This window comes from Fundulus heteroclitus, unplaced genomic scaffold (assembly GCF_011125445.2).
Source record: "Fundulus heteroclitus isolate FHET01 unplaced genomic scaffold, MU-UCD_Fhet_4.1 scaffold_47, whole genome shotgun sequence".
Classification (NCBI taxonomy): domain Eukaryota; kingdom Metazoa; phylum Chordata; class Actinopteri; order Cyprinodontiformes; family Fundulidae; genus Fundulus; species Fundulus heteroclitus.
This window is the reverse complement of record NW_023396890.1, coordinates 704,054-723,031: the sequence shown is the minus strand read 5'-3', so window position 1 is coordinate 723,031 and position 18,978 is coordinate 704,054. Positions and strand designations below refer to the sequence as shown.

Sequence of the window (18,978 nt, the reverse complement as noted above, 5' to 3'; positions counted from 1 at the left end):
GCTGAGTATGAGGGATTGCTGCAAAGCCATCAACAATGCAGACGACTGTCCACTGTGGCTCTACGCTCTTTCAGGAGGAGTGAATGCTGCTTGGAGAGACTTGATGCAACCTGCTGGGTTTCCTTAGAGAGGAAACTTTCTCACCAACCTGGAGGATCTGATGGAGTCTGACTTTAGAAAGAGACTTGAAGGTGACGTGTTTCATGAATTGGCGCTATATAAATAAAATTGAATTGAATTTAAATATCTGCTAAGCTCATCAGGGTATTGCTGAACTGCTGCACAGGCACTGACCGTCACAGAACCACGCTGAGCGCCTGACCTCCATTATCGGGGCGAAGGAGCAAGTTTGCATACTTTGATTAATCGTAGCGTAGATAAATAAGGCGGAAAAAGAGACGTTGGTCCGTTTTGACCCGACAGATGAAATGTATCGGCTCCATGATGAGAACCTGCTGCTCCAGCCGCTGAGCTGGACTAAGACCTGCTGGATAACGTGAGCTTTATGGTTCTGGAAGGAGAGAGCAGAAGACGACCACAACAGACCTCTGGTCAGAAGCTTCCACTCAGTCTGGCTCTTTTATTAAGCATCAAAATCAGTTCAGTCTCAGTAAGAAAAGTGTTTGAAAAGTCAAGAGAAACGTTTCCAGCGGGAACCGACCGGGTCTCAGCCTCGCCACACATCACGCCCTGACTGCAGGTTCTGGAAAGGAAAAGTCCGCTTCAGTCGCGCCGCTGCAACTTTACGGACGAGCAGAGGAAGCAGGAAACTGGAGGCACATAAAAAAACAACCAAATCGTGTTTTCCTTCAACATCACAGCATTCGGCGTTCACTTGGCTTCGTCTCTGAGTTTTACAGCAAACATTATTAAAACCTTCATGCAGCGACGCAGCCTTCCATCACAGGAGGAGCTGCTCTGAACATTAACAGAAAATGGTGCTGAGGGGGAACAATGTCACATTTGGCAATCAGTCTCCTTTTAGGGGCGTCTCGGTGAGAAAAGTCCAGGAAGCGGTTCTGCTAGCAGCTGGTCTGGATCTCCTCTCTCTGGTTCTGCTTGATTTGGCATCATTTTCAACTGCGTGCATGCAGAGCATCGTCTCTAACCTTCAGCGGATAGTCCGCCGGGCGAGCAGGAGAGTCGAGCCCGTCTTCCCGCGGCGCCTCGTCGTGATAAAGCACCTTTCTGGACAGCAGGAGCTGCTCTCCGGGCCGGCTCCAGCGGGCCGGGTCGAGCGTAAGGCAAACGAAGCGGGGCACGGCGGCAGAGGGAACAACACGGTCACCAGATCGGGACAGAAAGGCGGACAGCTTCCTGGAGGATGAAGAAACTAGAGGGGATGAGGGTCCAGTTCAGAGTTCAGTGGTTCTGGTCATGACGGATGAAGCATCGCGTTTAAAAAAGAAAGTAAAATCCGGCGCGGGTCATTTTAGCCTGGCCACGGCTCTGTAGACGGCAAAACCCAGAACGGCGACCACGGCCGAGCCCAGCGCCACCCTCAGCCAGAAGGAGGTGCTGCTCATGTCGGAGCCGTTCAGGTGGCTGCAACAGAAAGAGGACAGACCTTCAGACAAAAGCCCGGCCCAGCGAGCGTCTTCCACCCACAGACATCATATACGTAGACGCGTCATAGGGCGCAGGATCGCACGTCAACATAACCGCCATATTGTATGTGGCAGAAAGAAGTTGAGTTCTGTTATTTTGAACGTGGATCAGAGAAGATGCCTCATTCCTGTGCTGCATGGAAATGTATTCTGACTGATTTCACTACTTGTATCTGCCTTCTATATCTATATATATCTATATATCTATATCTATATATATCTATATATATATATATATATATATATATATATATATATATATATATATATATATATAATGTATATATATATAATGCATATATGTGTGTGTATGTGTTATGAATATAAGGATCAATTTGTTAAATCTAAACATTGTGGTCTTCATTATTTCATAAAACCGTGTCACATGTGAACCTTTAGGAACAGACTTTTTGGGGGAGTATTAAAGAGGTAAAATGAACAATATGAGAGAAAAAATCCTAGGTCAATAAAGTAAAAAAAAAAAAAACAAAACACGAAAGTGATAATGTTATGATAAAAACATCATATTATGAGAATTAAGAGGGAACATTTACAGAATAATCACAGTTTGCAGAATTATTTCACTCCTGGAGTAATAGGGCCAGGTTAGATTATTTTAAATATTCTTTAGAAGAATAAACTCAGGAGAATGAAGCTAAAGGGATACGAAAATAAACTTGTAATATTACAAAAACAAAAATACTACGAATACAAAGTATATTCAGAGATTAAAGTCCCTCTGATGCTGTTTACGTGACTGAGTAACTGCAGATTTGCCACATTAAAGATGGCGGATGCTCTGACGCATCTCAGCATAGGCAGAACCCGCCCAATGACGCGTCTACTCTTATATTATGTCTATGCTTCCACCGAGTCTACAGACACGTACGGGAACATGGCCGCCCAGGCCAGCCTGCTGTAGATGTTCCTGCTGCTGGAGTCGGGCTGCAGGCTGGAGAAAGGCAGCGGCGGAGGGAGTCGGTGTTTGTAGCAGAACTCTGCAGGAGTCATGCCGTGGAACTGCTTGGCTTCAGGGAGGTCCACCTTGGAGGCAACCAGCACACACGGGATGTTGCTGTCCATGTAATGTTGCTGCGTGTTGAAGACATGGAGAAACTTTAGTGGGGCTGTGCATAAAAATCAATAAAAAGATTAATATCAATGTTTTTAAAAATGTTTAATATCGATATTCTGGCTTTCAACATCAATATACCTCCCAACCCCTAGGGGGCGCCATTACTGTTCACAGCGAGGAAGTGAGACGAATTTGTGGAACGGCCGACAGCATTTTAGCACTGATTGTCACTACCCGATCCGTACCATCAGCTCATTTGTGCGTGCGCGAACAGAATAACTTCCGGTAGGAAATATTTCGTTTTTGCTTACTTTTTTATTCTTTTGTATTTTTTCGAGGCAGGGATTTCTTTTTGTATATCTTTATATTTGCAGCTATATTGCATATTCTAAAAATTAAACAACAGAAATACATAAAAAATACATTGTTTTTTAATAGCAAAAATGTTTCCTAGTTGTGGTTAGGGAATAAAAATATATAAACCATTTCTTAAAGTACTTAAACCCCCAGCTATAATCACATATAGGAGTACAGAAACGTATTTGATTTAGAATTTTTTTGAAGTTTGAAGTTTTTTTAATCATTTATTTGATTTGCATATGTTCGTATTTTGCGCTTAATAAATGTATTTTAATAAGGTTTGCCTTCGCTTTGTGTGTGTTCTTTGTTCTATTCCCTGTTCTGTTCGTTTTTGTAAAAAAAAAAAAAAAAAACAATGCGGATAGAGGTCTTCTCTAGTTTATGATGTGTACACCAGAGGGCGCTAAAAACTCAATCGATAATTTTAACTTTCTAGTAAAATAAATGTTCAGAACAAGATTTATTTATTTATTATACAAAATTCCCCGTATAATTTGGATGAAATATTTTTTTCCAGTCCTGTTTGAACAAGCAATAAAACTAACAGATTGCATTCAGACAATACAAATAAACGTTATGCAATGATATCTTCCCGGACTTCTGAGCACATCTGATGATGACATTAAGCAATACAATGGAGAGAATGTAAAACGTATCAGTTTCTTTCAGAAAAGTCTTCACTATTTTATTTACAATATAGTTTAGCATTATTTAATGATTTAACTATAGAAATAAGTATTTTAAGCACCATAATTACATTATTATTTTGGCGACCCGGAAGTTATTCACTTCGCGCTTGCGCAAATGAGCTGATGGTACGGATCGGGTAGTGACACTGATCTCTATTTATTCACTGGAGTGCTGAAGTCACTGGCCGCCATCTTGCTACTCCCTACTCTCCCAGAATGCCACAGGATTTGGTTGCAACAACAAGCAGTTTTCTGGCTGAGTGAAAACGTTTCACAGGTAATTCTACAGTCAGTGGATGTTCTAACACTATCAACTACTAGGAAATTAAGTGCTGAAATATTTGACATGTTATTTATATTATATATATATATATATATATATATATATATATATATATAATATAAATAACATGTCAAATATTTCAGCACCTAATGTGTGTGTGTGTGTGTGTGTGTGTGTTTTTGTATATTGCTATTTATAACATGCTAAATATTTCAGAGCATGACTTTCTCAGTACTTGATATTTTTAGAACATAACATAAAAGTATATGAAATTTGACATTTTAAAAGTTTTAAGCCCCCCCTGAACATGAGAAAATCATCGTTATTCGATGCTGTAGCGCACATATTCCCTAGTTACTAGAGGAAAATAGGGAGTACCAATATGGCGGCTGGTGGCTTCACAGCGGCGTGTATTATATACGGCCAATCAGCATCCAGTGAATAAATAGAGATCAGTGGGTTTTAGAAGCGCCTTCGTCCCTAAAAATCAGACATTTGGGACATTTTTGGTTTTTGTGATACGTTAAATGCTTTGAACCAAATACACTTTATTTTCCTATTAATATATCAGTGTTCAATAAATTGAACATAAATTGAATATTTAGCTGGTTATATTGATTAAATGACTTTGCCGCTAACCTTGTATATACTGGCACAGTAGTCGAAGGAATGGGGGTCGCTGGAGTCGTACATGAGACAGGCGACGTCGCAGGAAGCGTCTGACGCCTTCAGGAACTCCGTCTCCACGTCGACCTCGTTCAGCTGCACAGAGGTGAGGGCCAATCAGGCGTCAGTCAGAGGTTAAGGGTCGGCATCACCATCGGCATACTTACAATCAGGTATTTCTCCTGGTTGCCGACTTGAACTCTGTTTACGACAAACGACGAGAAGGCACTGCTGGGATTCCCTTTAGTCTGATGAGGAGAAAAACAAGCAGCCATCACGTTTCAACAGAGACGGCACCATTTCTCACACTTCCTCTGAGCTCCAGACCGGCCGGCGGGTCGTACCACAACGCCGCGGCCCACAAACGACTGCAGGAAGGCGCTCTTGCCGGTCCCTCGCGGTCCGATCACCTTGCAGAGAAACACGGACCTCTGAGTTTGACGCTTTTCCAAATCCACCGCTTTGTCCCGAGTCACTGCATGTTGGACAAATGAACAGCAAATCTATTTCTACAACTTCTATAATTAGGGCGGCACATATTATACAAGCATGTTGGTTCATTATTTGTCATGAAGATAATTCCAACACTTCATACAAAGTGTTTTATTAAAGATTATCACGTCCTGCTGGCGTATTAGTCGTTATTTTGGTGTTTTACGCTTTGTTTTTGCTCAGTTTGTTAGTAAATAAAGCCTTTAGTGTATATTTTTAATAACAGAGGAAGTACGCACTGAGCATGCTCAGCAGGGGTTAAAACAAGGAAGCAGCTAACGGCTATTAGCATCTCCCAGTGAAACAATGCAGAAAGGTCCAAGATCCAGTGAAAAAACGGCAACAATATGATTCAAAGAGGGAAAAGCCTGGAATGAACCAAGATAACTAAGAAAAGACTGAGATATCAAACAAGGAGTGAAACAATCTAAAGATACTGAAATGCTAAAACAGAACAAAAACTGTGCAGACCGTGACAAGCTGAAAGTTTGTTCAAGAACAACTGAGGAAGCACAAAGTCTGATTCAGGAAATGCTAAACAGAGAAGTCAGCTTAATAAAGGGGCAAGAAAGTGAAGACCCAGAATATAAAGCTAATACCTTCAACTTCGACTTCTGGGAAAACCTTTTATAGTTAAACGAGGTGACGTTTAAAAGTGTATAGCCACGTTAATTGACTTTCTTTTCTACTTAATATATAAGTTTTTATGAAAGATTATGAACTCCTGCTGGAGTATTAGTTCTTATTTTGGTGTTTTATGCTTTGGTTTTGCTCAATCTGTTAGTAAATAAAGCCTTTAGTGTTTATTTTTAATAACAGAGGAAGTACGCACCTAGCATGCTCAACAAGGGATAAAACAAGGAAGCAGCTAATGGCTATTAGCTTCTCCCAATGAAACAATGAAGAAAGGTCCAAGATCCAGTGAAAAAAAAGTGCTAAAAAATATGATTCCTGGAGCGAAAAGCCTGGAATGTCTCTGGGAATCCAGTCTGAACGTTGGTGTTCACTGAATCAGACGCTGAACCTGCCGAGGCTCAGATGTGACGCAGAGTTGACTGACGTGAGTAAACGTTCTGATATGAGGCTCTTAAAGTTGCTGTAGATCGGTTTATTTAATTAATAACTTTGGTCTTCATCACGCCGAGCTGCGGCTTTACTGAGAGGCGTTGCAGAGAGTCAGGCTGAGTCCACCATTATTTATAATTGATTTATTAATTAAGCAAGCAGACATTATGATAGTTCTGTGATACTGTCACTAGATGGCGCCATGTCTGTTTATTTCTGCTAATTGCACCCAGTGCTGGGCTATTTATCCACAGGTGTGTTTTGGTGTTGATATCGTGGAAAAAAAGGAACAAACACACTTAAATAAAACCTATCAGGGGTGCAGTGAATGTGATAAACACAGGAAATCCCCCCAATGCTTAAGAATGACTGAGAAACCGGCCTTTCTAACATGGAAGCTCCAGACCAGGACCGTCTGCAGGCAAAGCGATGCTCACACACCTGTGATGGCAGCAGTCTGAGACGCTTGTTCGGTCAGGATCGGGTAGCCCAGGTATCCAAGGTGCTCCAGGCAGCGGTGCACGTCCAGGTACGCAGAAAGCCTGCATGCAAAAGGGCCGGCGTGTGAGTGAGTGACAAGCATGGCCGACGCTGAGCTTCTCTCAGGGTAAACGTTACTTACATCCACTGGCAGTGGTAGCCCTGATTAGAGATGTAGCCCTGCTCTGTGGTGGGCACCGTCAGGAAGACGTCGGCGCTCCACGGCATGTAAGGACACACGCAGAACAGGTTCTTCAGCTCCGCCGGGGACAGAGCCGAGTCCTTATCCTGAGACGGAAACACAGGCCAGCCTGGTGAGACAGGACGAACCTTTATGACATTTTACTGACGGGGCCCAGGCTGTCACTCACTTCGTCGTACTTGTCAAACAACCGCTGCAGGAACTGGTGGCCGAGCTGGTTGATCTCTGTGCTGCAGCCGGCGGGGACTCTGAGTCTGGAAACAGACGAAAAAAAACATTTCAAGCTGAAAACTACGAGCAAGACAACAGAAAAACAGCCAGAGGACCAGAGGAATAGCTAAATACCACAAAACAGCTTTTAAAATTCATTTTATGGCAATTTTTACCATAGAAACGTGGAAACGGATGAATGAAAATGTGGCTGCAAGTTTTATATGATGGCATAGGGATAAGACGTGGTAATGCTCTTATTTTTCATACTTTTCTAGAAGCCTTATATTATTACATAATCGCGTTATTTGACATTTTTTAATTTATACGGCAGTAACTCTGGTTTGCGTTCATTGATTTTCTGAAAGATCACGTCCTGCTGCCGTAGAATTAGTTAATTTTGTCTCTTAAGGGGGAAAAAAAAGGTCCAAGATGAAATGTGAAAAGCCATAAAAAGATATTTTATTCCAAGACGGATAAAACTCGGCGGGGATTTATTTAGTAGCTGCGTCAATGGCGACCGTTTCTAACAGTTCTGCAGTACTGCCAGTAGATGACGCCACCTGTTCATGTCAGCTCATCGCGCTCAGTGCTGACGTTCCATTTAGGCTGAGAAATGACCATCAAAACACTTTTTGGACGGACGCTTGGAGTATACGGTCTTATTTTATCATAACCAACTGGATTCTGGTCTTTTTGGCACTGGCTATGTTCCTTTAAAACATCTTCCATAAAGCAACACATTATTTATAAAAGTACAATGGGAAAAAGAGACGGAGGAGATATTTAGGCTACATTGGAAAACATCTTGTTCCCCTCGTGGAGAGAATTTAGCATGTGAGAAAATTACGGTCAAGAATCTCTTAGTGTCACATATTTAAAGCTTTCTTTAATCTTTATTGTTTTTTTTTCTTAGGGTGCTTTTCTTTCCTCTCCTTTTGTTAAAATAAAATAAAAATATGACTGTGTTTGTATGGAAGTGGACAAATGTAGATACATCTATGAATAAGGAAGAAGTGAAGAAAGGAATTGATTGGGATTTCTTTTTTTCTCACGAGGTTATGCGAGTTAGAATAAAATGTTAAAATTACCAAAAGTATAGTTGTCATCTAGCTCATGTGTGTACTGTAGTGAATTTAATTTGGATAACTGTGTTAAGACTAGTTGAGAAATGGTTTTGGCGGATGTATAAAAATTTAGAAACGCACTCAATAAAAAGTTAGTTAAAAAAACAACCTTTCATAGGTTTTTATATGTAAAATAAAATAAATGCAGTCTGAAACGAGGATAAGGGTCCCGACTGCTTCCTATGTTTATCTGGAACAAACTTTGAGAAAACTGTAAAAGTGCAGAAAGCCTGAGTTCCTTTAAATAAAGATTAAAAACACATTAGTTTAGGATTGCCTTTGACTGTTCTAGTTAAACTGTTCTTTTTTATTTCTACATTTTATTCCTACTTGCTTTTATTCCGTTTTATTTTCCTATATTTTAATCATGTAAAGCACTTTGCATTGTCTCTGTACTGAATTGTGCTATATAAATAAAATTGCCTTGCCTTGCACGTCATCCCCCCCCCTCCCCCACCTATTTCCTGTCTGATTGCTTTCAATAAAGGCCACTGGTTCCACATAATCTTAAAAAGATAATAATAATAATAATAAGCGATGCGTTGACAGCACTAACTCAGGGTACAGGTAATCATCAGTCAGCTCCAGGTTGTCGTCGTATCCAAACTTCCTGAGGATCGTCCACGTGGTCTCATGTCGGCCCCTTTGGATGAATAAGGTGTTCAGAAACAGGAAACCTGAAAGAAAAGCAGAACATCAGCAGACGGGTTGAAAACGCGGCCTCCAGACAAAAATCCATCGAGCAGCGCCGCCTACCGTTCAGGGTCAGGCCGTTGTCCTGCACCCCGTCGCTGGTGTTCTTCCACACCACCGTCTTCACATCCTCCAGCGCTTGTGGCGCCAAAGGATTCCCAAAACAGGATTTCTAAAAACAGGAAAACATCAAATCTTTTTCACGCTGGCACAGAACCGGAGGCGGGGAGAGAAGGTGGGGGGGGGAATTAGTGTGGAACCTGGAAGCTGTTGAGCTCGGCATCGCTGAGGATCCGGTCGTTGTCCTGGTCGGAAATGTAGAAGATTCGGCTCAGAGCTCGAACGCACGCTGGTTTCAGCTGCAGAGAAGAACGGGTCGTTAACGCCTGCCACTCGTAGATGTTTAAGGTTCTGCATTTACAACTAAATAGTTCTATTAAAACCAAAGCTGAAGACACGCAGGTGCAACAGATGTAAAAACTGCTCACCTGTTTGTCCTCGGGGTCGTAAAGAGGAGCGGTGGGGTGGAGAACGGCCTTCTGTGCGTAGTAGAACAGCTCAGAAATGTTCTTCAGGTTCTTTGCAGAACACTTAGAGAGAACCGGAGAGACAGAGCGGAAAAGGTTTGGCCTCAAACATTTAAGGTTAATCCAGGATATCGAACCATGCAGCGCGGAGCGAGGAGAAGATGGAGCCTCACCTCGACGCACGTCTCAATCTCAGAGAACTGGTTCATGATGGGAAGGATGGTCTCCATGGAGCTGCCGCTGCGCAGGTCAGACTTATTCCCCACCAGGATGATGGGCACCCTGACAGAACAAGCTTCTGTTATTGCGACTATTACCGTATTTTTCACACTATAAGTCACACTTTTCTTCATAGTTTGGCTCATCCTGCCACTTATATTCAGGTACGACTAATATATCAACTTTAAATGGCAATTCATATTAACCAGCATGAACCAAGGAGTAAACATTACCATTTGCAGCCACCAGAGGGCGGTGTAGGCTCGTGAAAACTATCCTGCTCGTGTAGCACTTAAAAATTAACTTAAACATTAACTTATAGACAACAAAGACTGAACATGTATGTTGTTTCTCTGTTTTAGACTGCATTCACGCAGCAGAGCGTTGCGTGGTGCTGCTCTAAGGAACCAGACTGAGACAGAACCTGTTACTGGGCTGTCTGTGAAGCTAATAGCAGCTAGCGCTAGCTTACAGCTCTGTTACAACTTCACTGATTCACATGAGCTATAAGTTGCTCTGAAGCATCCGCGTCATACTGTTAGCTTAGCACATTAGCTTAGCACGTAGCACCGCTACGCTAGCGGTCTAATTTAGCCATAACTTTTAGCGTAACGGGTCGTTGCGCAGAGTTGACCGACGTGAGTAAATGTTCTGATATGAGGCTCTTAAAGTTGCTGTAAATCGTTTAATTTAATTACCGTATTTTCCGGACTATAAGTCGCAGTTTTTTTTCATAGTTTGGCCGGGGGTGCGACTTATACTCTGGAGCGACTTATGTGTGAAATTATTACACATTTTTACCGGTATATCGTTACACCTGTTATTTTCACACCAAACCGCCAGAGGGCGCTCTAGGCCTGCGTTGAATCAGACGTAAGCAACGTAGAAGCAGAAGTAACGCATCTTCTACCTCTGGAGTTAACAGAGTTATTTGAAAATGACACTGAGGATGAAGATTTCACTGGATTTTAGTTATTTGGAGTGACACAGGCGCTTTGGTTAACTTCTTCGCATGTTATTTATGCTATAGTTATCTGATTAGGTTTTAATATGTTAGGTTAACGTACCAGGCACGTTCTCAGTTGTGTCATGTAGCGTAAGCTAACCGTACAATTATTCAGCCTGTTGTTGCCTCCGTTCTATTTTTATTTAAGATTGCCTTTCAAGATGACATGTCTGTTCTTGATGTTGTATATTATCAAATAAAGTTCCCCCAAAAATGCGACTTATACTCCAGTGCGACTTATATATGTTTTTTCCTTCTTTATAATGCATTTTATGGCTGGTGCGACTTATAGTCCAGAAAATACGGTAATAACGTTGGTCTTCATCACGCCATGCTGCTGCGTTACTGCGAGGCGTTGCAGAGAGTCAGGCTCAGTCCTGCATAATTTAATTTTGATTTATTAATTAAGCAAATCATAATTTATTAATTATGATAGTTTTGCTCAGATACTGTAACTAGGTGGCGCCACGTCTGTTTATAACTGCTAATTGTGCCTGAGAGCGAATTATCTTTCGGCTCAAAAAAAGACCGTCAAAACATTATCAAGATGGAGGCTTGGTGTATATAACCTTATTTTACCATGATTAAACGTTTTTTTTTATAAGCATAGAACGTGGCTATGTTTAAATTAGCAACAACGATTCCCTCTATTTGTACCTTCAGACTCCACCTCGCCTGTTACAATAAACAGGATGTACAGGAGGCCCCGTCCTCGGAAACGGCCATAAATCATGTCCGTCTTCGTCTTTTACTCTAATAAAAGGTGCTGTGACCCGTAGTCATGCGTAGCAGCCGGGACGTCCCACCGCGTCCCGAAAGTGTTCATGCCGCTAGCAAACACCGTTTACCAGAACAAAGTTGATTAAGAAATGCTCCATACTTGTTTCCTTTCTCTGCATCTCCATTGACCAGAGGAATCCACTTGGTTTTGATCTGAAAAACAAGAGACGGTGAATCTAAACAGCATTTTACACCCAAAGTTACACGCAGCACCGTCAATGCTGGTCGTTGTTAACTGAATATTCAGCTGTTACCTTTTCTATGGTGTCCTCGTTGGTGACGTCGTACACCACACACACCACATTAGCCTGTGAGGGGTTGGGCAGAGCAAGACGACAAAGTTCAGACCAGAAATTACACAAAAGGCTCCAAACAACCTTTACTGGTGAGATTAGGGCGACGCGTGAGGCTTAAGACGTCTGCTGGGGTTTCTGCAGCATTTACAGGAATATCTGATGCATTCGATTTAAAGTCTTTATTGTTGTTGAACACGTGCACAACAACAAACTAAGCATTAAGAAAAATACTAAACAAGAATAAAGTTTTAAAAATATTACACACGAGGTGCAACAGGGCAGTGTGCCTGACTCCAGATTATTGCTGCTTCATAAGTTTCGTGGTAGTTGGATGAAAACGTGTTAAATCTGGACCCAGAACAGATCAGGTCCTGCAGGAGAACCGTGCTGCAACTCTCTGAATTTAATAACATAATAATTTGTAAATGTAATATATGTAGGTGCTTTTTGGTTGTGGAGCGCTCCTGCAGTGCTTTCACATCCGGGTCCTAAGACTTTAAAACCCTCACTGAAAACAAGTTTTAGACAACAACTGAACTTCCCTGTTTTCAAGGATACTTTGATAATAATAATAATAATTTATTTTTCATTTATCCCATCCCTCTGGGAGCAGTGGGCTGCCACTGGGTGGCGCCAGTGAGCATTCTGAGGAGTGTCATGACCAAGGAATAAAAAAAAATAAATAAGAATTACTGTATTTTTCAGACTATAAGGCCAATTTAAAATCCTTAAATCTTCTCAAAAATTGACGGTGTGTCTTATCTATTATCACCGTTGTGTTTACTGACTGATTCTATGTGGTACAATGCGCTCAGAAATCTGTTAATATGTGTAAGTATGACTCTGGTTAGCAAAGAAGCCGCTCCTCTCAATGGATATTAGGAGCATTACGGTACACTGTGTCACTACCTGAGGACCCCTGAGCTGTCTACCAGACTGCCTGACTGTAATGTCTAAACTAGAAGTTCATTCATGTAAGGCAGCCTGGAGTACGCACTAGCAACAATAAACCTAGTAAGTTAATTCAATATAAAAGTTTATTTTATGTTAGAAACAGGGCAGTGTAGTCCAGCTACTCTGTCCTCCTGATAGAGACGATAGAGAGATGTGGACATGGAGGAGTGATATTACACACTTTGAGGAATATTTAGTGCGCCTTATGGTCTGAAAACTACGGTAAATAAAACAATAGTACGACTGAATCAATGGTACATACTTCCACAAAGGATGTTAACATTAATACTGAGTGTTTCTGATCTACTGCTTTGCCAAACAAAGAAGCAACACTTTTAAATTATATATTTTTTTTTCAACCGAATACTGAATTGTCTCCTACTTGTTGGTTTTGCCATAAATAACAAAGTAACCATATTTTATTCTCTTAACTAGAAAAACGTTGACAGGGTATCCAGAAATGGTTTCGAGTATTTTTTTCTATCAAGTTTGAGCTTTTAGTAACCTGACGAGCCGATGGGAAGAAATCCTCCTGCAGACGGATTCTAACCCACATGAGGTCGATCCGTTTTATTCATCAGGCTGAGATAAGATTTTAACGAAGCGTAAACTGCTGCAGATTTACACCCAGCAGAACCCCGGGTCCATTTAAACACGCTGGACGTGTTGGTGGCGGATCTACCTTGATGATCTCGTCTCTCAGGACTTCGTCACTTTGCTCCTTTTCTGACGGGAACAAAGGAAAACCAAACTAAACTTCAAATCCAGATATTCAGAAGATCAGATTTTAACTGCCGCGTGTTGCCGCTGTAATACCGGAGTAGTCCACGATGTGGGTGGGGACCTTCTCTGGAGTCACGTCAGCAGGGATGGTGATTTCCTCGGCTCTGGGTGGAACCTGCAGAACATAAATAATCACTCTGTGAGAACCACTAACTGGGTTCCTGAACATTTTAAAGAAATTCAGCGGGAATTTTCCCACAGAGATCAAGTTTTAAATATGAAATCAAGCTGCAAGGAGACTGATGATGGGTAGACGGATAGAAATCTGCCGATACTAAAAATTTTTCACGTTTATGAAATTAAAAAGTCAACCAATCAGAGTCCCTTGAATAATTATCTCACGGAGGAAAGAAGGCAAATGTGGAGTCAAACTAATTAAGTCTCTAAAAACAATTTAATGCTAACTTTTCTAGCATGGGAAGAACTGATTATAAAATAAAATAAGCTGAAGTTATTGTAAAGCAGCCTGTATGCTGCAACAAAAGAACAAAGCAGTCTTATTTTAACACAAATCAGATTCCCAAATTAACAAAAGCTTCAGATTTTAAGCCGCTCCACAAAGAGATTATAAATCAGAACAAACTGGTAAAAAATCTCATCTAAAAACCAAAACTGTCAAACATGCAGCACTATTTCACCTCTCTGTCTTTTTTTTAGGATTTATTTTAACAGTTAACTAAAGCGACAGCTCTCCTGTTGGAGGTTACCTGTAGTTCAACAAACGGCAGGTTTATTATTTATTATTAACGATCCAGGTCGGTCCTACCTGCTCAGGAAACTCTTCTCCCACCAGAGACATGATGAGGGACGTCTTCCCCACCTTGGCTGTGGGGGGGGGGGGGGGCATTGCATTAAAACATGTCACATGTCACAGCATGGATGCATTAAAACTTAAAAAGCTTGAGCTATTAGACGAATAAAACTGCAGCAGTTATTAATAACAGAAATTAAAGCGGTAATAATTTAGGTTTTTAAAATGCTGGATGGGTTTCCACTGTTGGTTTATTAAGACGGGGGCTTTATCCTAAGAAAGCGGCGGCCTACTGGTTAGGCAATGAGAGGCCTCAAAGGTTGCCAGTTTGAAACTCAATCTGCCATTCTGGGTCCCTGAGCAACACTGTTGATCACAGATTGCTCCTCGGGTTAAATGCAAAGGATGAATGATAATTATTATTAATTAATGTTGTCTATGATCGCTTACAGCAGGCATAGAGCATCTTTTCACACTTCTGGTCTTTTCTGCTGGTTCACTTACTGAACTGTATGTGTGAACGTGTCAATAAATCAGCTTTTAATCGAGCAGCAATTTCTGTTTATTTTGTTGAGATGATTTATATTGTTAGAAGATTTAATTGTTGAAGCATCTATCTATCTATCTATCTATCTATCTATCTATCTATCTATGCATGCATTGGGTGAGAGGCGGCGGTTAACCTAAGTCATGTTGTCGGACTGTGGGAGGAAGCCGGAGTACCCGGAGAGAGCCCACACACGTACACAGATGCAAACTCCGTGCAGAATGACCCCAGGCCGGGGTTTCGAACCAAAGACCTTTTTGCTGCAAGGCAATAGTGCTACCAGCTGCCCCAAATACGGAAATAAGAGAAATTTGTGGGGCTCAGAGCCGAAGAGAGAGTCTACAATCCCAAGAAAGTTAGTTTTTCTTATTAGGGAGATTTTTTTTTCCTATTCTAGTGAATAACATTCATTTTCCTGCAAGTTTTGTCCTATTTCTAAACGTGAAAAAGAATTGAAGTGAAAAACAAGAGAGGTGATCTGTTGTAATATGTCCCATACAGTAAATAAGCGACATCTAGTTGTACTTCTAGGAGATTTACATCTACTTGAGTAACATCAGGTGCAGCTTCTCTAGTTATTTCACTGGATGAAGAAACATTTTAACCAGAAAATGCACCAAACACAGAAACACGGCTACAGTTTATGTCAAAGTGAGACTTCCTGTTTTTGCACAAGCTTTGTTGTTCTTGTGTTATCTTTAGGGATGTCCCGATCCGAAATTATCGGAAATAAGTCAGATATCAGCCAAAAAAACGACTACAGGATTATATCCAAACTGTTTTTAGTCAAACTGTGATTTATGAAGTGCTGTTAGTATTGTATATTTAATGTAATATTTTACTGAGATGCCTTTTATTAGTGATTGAATATGTAGTACAATGCAGCTGATCCTTGTATCCAAGGCAAATTTCTCTCCAGGGAGACTTTGAGCCTGCATCTAAAATCTCCGACATCGGCAGTGTGGCTGTACTTGTTGTTAAAGTCTGAAGAAGACGTTACATCTGAGTGCAGAACTTATCAGGCTTAAGTTTCCCGAGGTGGCACAACACCGTTTAATACGACAACCTCATCGTATTTGAAGCAGCATCACAAAAAAAAAAAAAAAGAGGATTTTCACAAAACTACGGAGGCGAAGAAACAAACCTCTGGCTACTTCAAACAACAAATGTCTGAAACTTTTGCAAAACGTGAAAAACTCTCACAGGACGGCCTAAAAGCCTTTTGCTATAACGGAAAAGAAAAAGCCCAGTTTATTGTGCTTGATGACCAGCCTGTCGGTGGTGAATAATGACTTAATTAAGCGCCTCATTATGCTGAACCGCCACTACTTTGTAGACAAAACTGTCTCCTCATCAATTCAGTTACTTAATTCTATGTTTTTGATCTCATTATTAAATGTTAATTTGATTTATACTGTTGTTTTAGTAAAAACTAAGACCAATGTTCATGTCTTTAGACATTGCAGCTGTGGACTCTTAACTTTGCACAGCTGGACAATGGATAATGTTTTTTTTTTCTACACCTTCAGTTGTTTCCACCATATAGCAGCTAAAGGAAATGTTATTTGCACTTTAAAGTTATTTGTTTTTATTGGACTTATTGAGCTTTCGTTAAGGGTTTTATGATTTATATATGTTTTGATTTCATACAATTGTAGAACATTCCAACAAATGGGTCAGTTCTCATATTGATTATTGTTCTCTGAGTAAATTCACTTGATCAAGCCTTTTTCTAACATTACACGCTACAAAATAAGTAATTAAAGTATGTATAATTCGGCAGATATTCAAAGCTATGGTATGGTATCGGAGGTGAAAAAGTTGTATATCAGAACACTCCTGGTTATTTTCCATCTGCTGAGTCCGTTGTGCCATTTAGAGGTCAACTTATTATACAGTAAACAGAGCAGATCGTCATATTTGCACCGTTTTAAATTACCGTCTGTGAAAAATTAAGGCTTCAAAGATTTTATGTTTTGGAAAACCCTAAACCTGGCTTCTAGTAATTTGCAAATAACTTTATAATGTGGTCGTTCAGACGACATCATTTTCTAAATTAAATCCCAGGTTAAGACCAAACAGCTACCATTTGACTAGAGTCATTTTAGATAACATTTAACTTGTACTCTAAGTTTAAAAAAATGAAAGTCTCCTCTGGTCTTCTGTAGGTACAGAAATGTTTTCATTGTTTGTTGCTTTAATCAGCTGTAAACCTGTCAGGGCATCTTTTTAGCTGCTGTCTGAAACTAAAACCAACGTTTTTATTATTTAAAAACGTCTCTTTCACCTTTTTATGATCGATCTGCACCATAGGGCACGATTTATGTGCCATGTCTGTGATTTTAAGTAATTCTAACACAAATTCATCAGGGATGCACACCGTTAGCTTAACTGTCAGTTGAAACTTTTGGAGGTGAAACACTCGGTTGGTTTTTAGGACATTAATGGTCGCAACACAACAAGATCCGGATAAAAACACATTTTTATTAGAAAAGGCAAAGCCGCTTCGGAGGAAAAATGCGACGCACTTTCCGGAACCACCAAAGTTAGCTCGGCTGTAAGTTGGTGAGTTACTTAGCTGCTCCGGCTAATGCTAGCTAGCCGCGTAGCTAGCAGGTAAACACTTACGTTCCCCCAGTAAAAGTATCCTGACGTCCTGCTTCATGTTTCCTTTTTCTCAGGGGAACAGCTAGCCGGGCCGCGCTGCTACGCAGACATTTATCTCTCATCTGAACGTCAAAGATACCAAGCTGGAGCCAAACGTGTCGCCTCCCCGCAGAGCCGCAGCCAAGGTGAAACTCATGCAGTTCCGGGTCACGGAGCGGAGAGCGCAGAACGGCGACCCCTGCTGGACGAACCGTTTACTGCACCTCAGGCTGGAGCCACTATCAGTTCACGTGTTATGCGTGATCTGTAAACCTGTTTGCGTGCAGCTCTGGGTGAACACCTTCGTTTCACATGTGACCCAAACAATACCTGTGTCCTCTAAAGCTGAATGTGACGACTTGTGTTGAAAGTCGATCATTTAAGAGACTAAAGTTAGAATATTACAAGAACAAAGTTGTGAAATCGCGAGGATAAAGTAGTATTTTCATAAGAAAAAGCCCAGCCTCCCCCATGCATTAAACTGAGAAACATTGGGCGTCTTGTAAAGTTAACTTTTTTTTTTTTTTTGCTAACAAAGAAATACTAAAACTTTTTTTTTTAGCACATCAGCATCAAAAGCTGATCCGCTTAAACAATGAAAATAAAACTGTTTGTTTCTAACGGTTTTACGCAATGAGCTGAGAACAGGCTTCACTTCAAACTAATTTAAAAAGTAAATGAATAAATTAAAGTGTCCTATATTGTGGTTAAAGAAGTTTCCTCTTTATAATATTTTGACAATATATTTTCCTAAATATATTTCCAGCATTGCTGCTGTTCTCTTCACGGCAGCTCAATGGGTGCGTTGGCAAAATGAAATCCCGATTTCCCAAAAATAAAGTCTTAATAAATTGTAATTAATGGATTAATCGCGCAGCCTTAGGTCACAACCCTAGAGGACCTGGGTTAAGCCAACAGAAAGATCACAGCCCTGATAACCTACTTTTTCCTACTATACAAAGTGTAAATTAATCAGCGATAATGATGTTTGCGGCACTTGACCAGGTTGCACGAAGTTGGAAGGGAAAATGCTGATGCAAAAATCCTAGGTTTTTCACCGCATTTAGGCAACAGATGCCCAGTTAGCCGTCTAAAAGGAGAAAGTGGAAAATAAAACTGACAATTTGGTTTATTACAGATCTTTGCTTAAAGAAACCAGGCTCATTTCTAGAGTCATTTATCCTTTCAGGTTGATGATGGCAGTAGTCACAACATCATTAGTGATCATTTTGGACACTTTAATTACTCCATCAGTTCGTTTAACAACAGCAAAGTTATTTTCCACAATGTCTTAGCTTCTTACCACACAAATATTAAAACATAACTACAAATTCACCTGATTAAAAGATTCAAAATTATAGTTACAAAAATATTGATTGAAAAAAGAGCTGAATCAACATGTGAGTCACAATTACATTTTATTCATAAGGTCTTTGCTAAGTGGTATTTTTATCTGTATGAACAATAAATACTGAATATAAACATCTTGTTGGATCCCAACGATGAACATCAGCCTCACT

General features: G+C 40.6%; 1 protein-coding gene across 1 annotated transcript; it reads right to left on the bottom strand.

Moving 5' to 3' along the window:
• Nucleotides 1-547: 547 nt before the first annotated feature.
• rhot2 (ras homolog family member T2) lies at nt 548-17,640 on the bottom strand. Its single transcript, XM_036132055.1, has 19 exons — nt 17,441-17,640; nt 14,281-14,339; nt 13,548-13,629; nt 13,414-13,457; nt 11,736-11,789; nt 11,582-11,634; nt 9,650-9,758; nt 9,438-9,539; nt 9,210-9,308; nt 9,013-9,121; nt 8,813-8,933; nt 7,089-7,173; nt 6,860-7,005; nt 6,679-6,779; nt 5,025-5,155; nt 4,848-4,928; nt 4,654-4,776; nt 2,497-2,699; nt 548-1,545 (listed from the first exon to the last, which is right to left on the bottom strand). The coding sequence occupies exons 1-19, from the start codon at nt 17,475-17,477 to the stop codon at nt 1,428-1,430; spliced, it is 1,857 nt and encodes a 618-aa protein (XP_035987948.1). The 5' UTR covers nt 17,478-17,640; the 3' UTR covers nt 548-1,427.
• Nucleotides 17,641-18,978: the final 1,338 nt, after the last annotated feature.

What these genes read in the sequence shown, in the direction of transcription:
- rhot2 (XM_036132055.1), bottom strand. Translation starts at nt 17,477, where the DNA reads ATGAAGCAGGACGTCAGGATACTTTTACTGGGGGAAC. An exon ending in CCGAGCTCAACAGCTTCCAG is followed by an intron (nt 9,122 to 9,209) that starts GTTCCACACTAA and finishes TCCTGTTTTTAG; the next exon opens with AAATCCTGTTTTGGGAATCC. An exon ending in GATGATTACCTGTACCCTGA is followed by an intron (nt 7,174 to 8,812) that starts GTTAGTGCTGTC and finishes GTCTGTTTCCAG; the next exon opens with ACTCAGAGTCCCCGCCGGCT.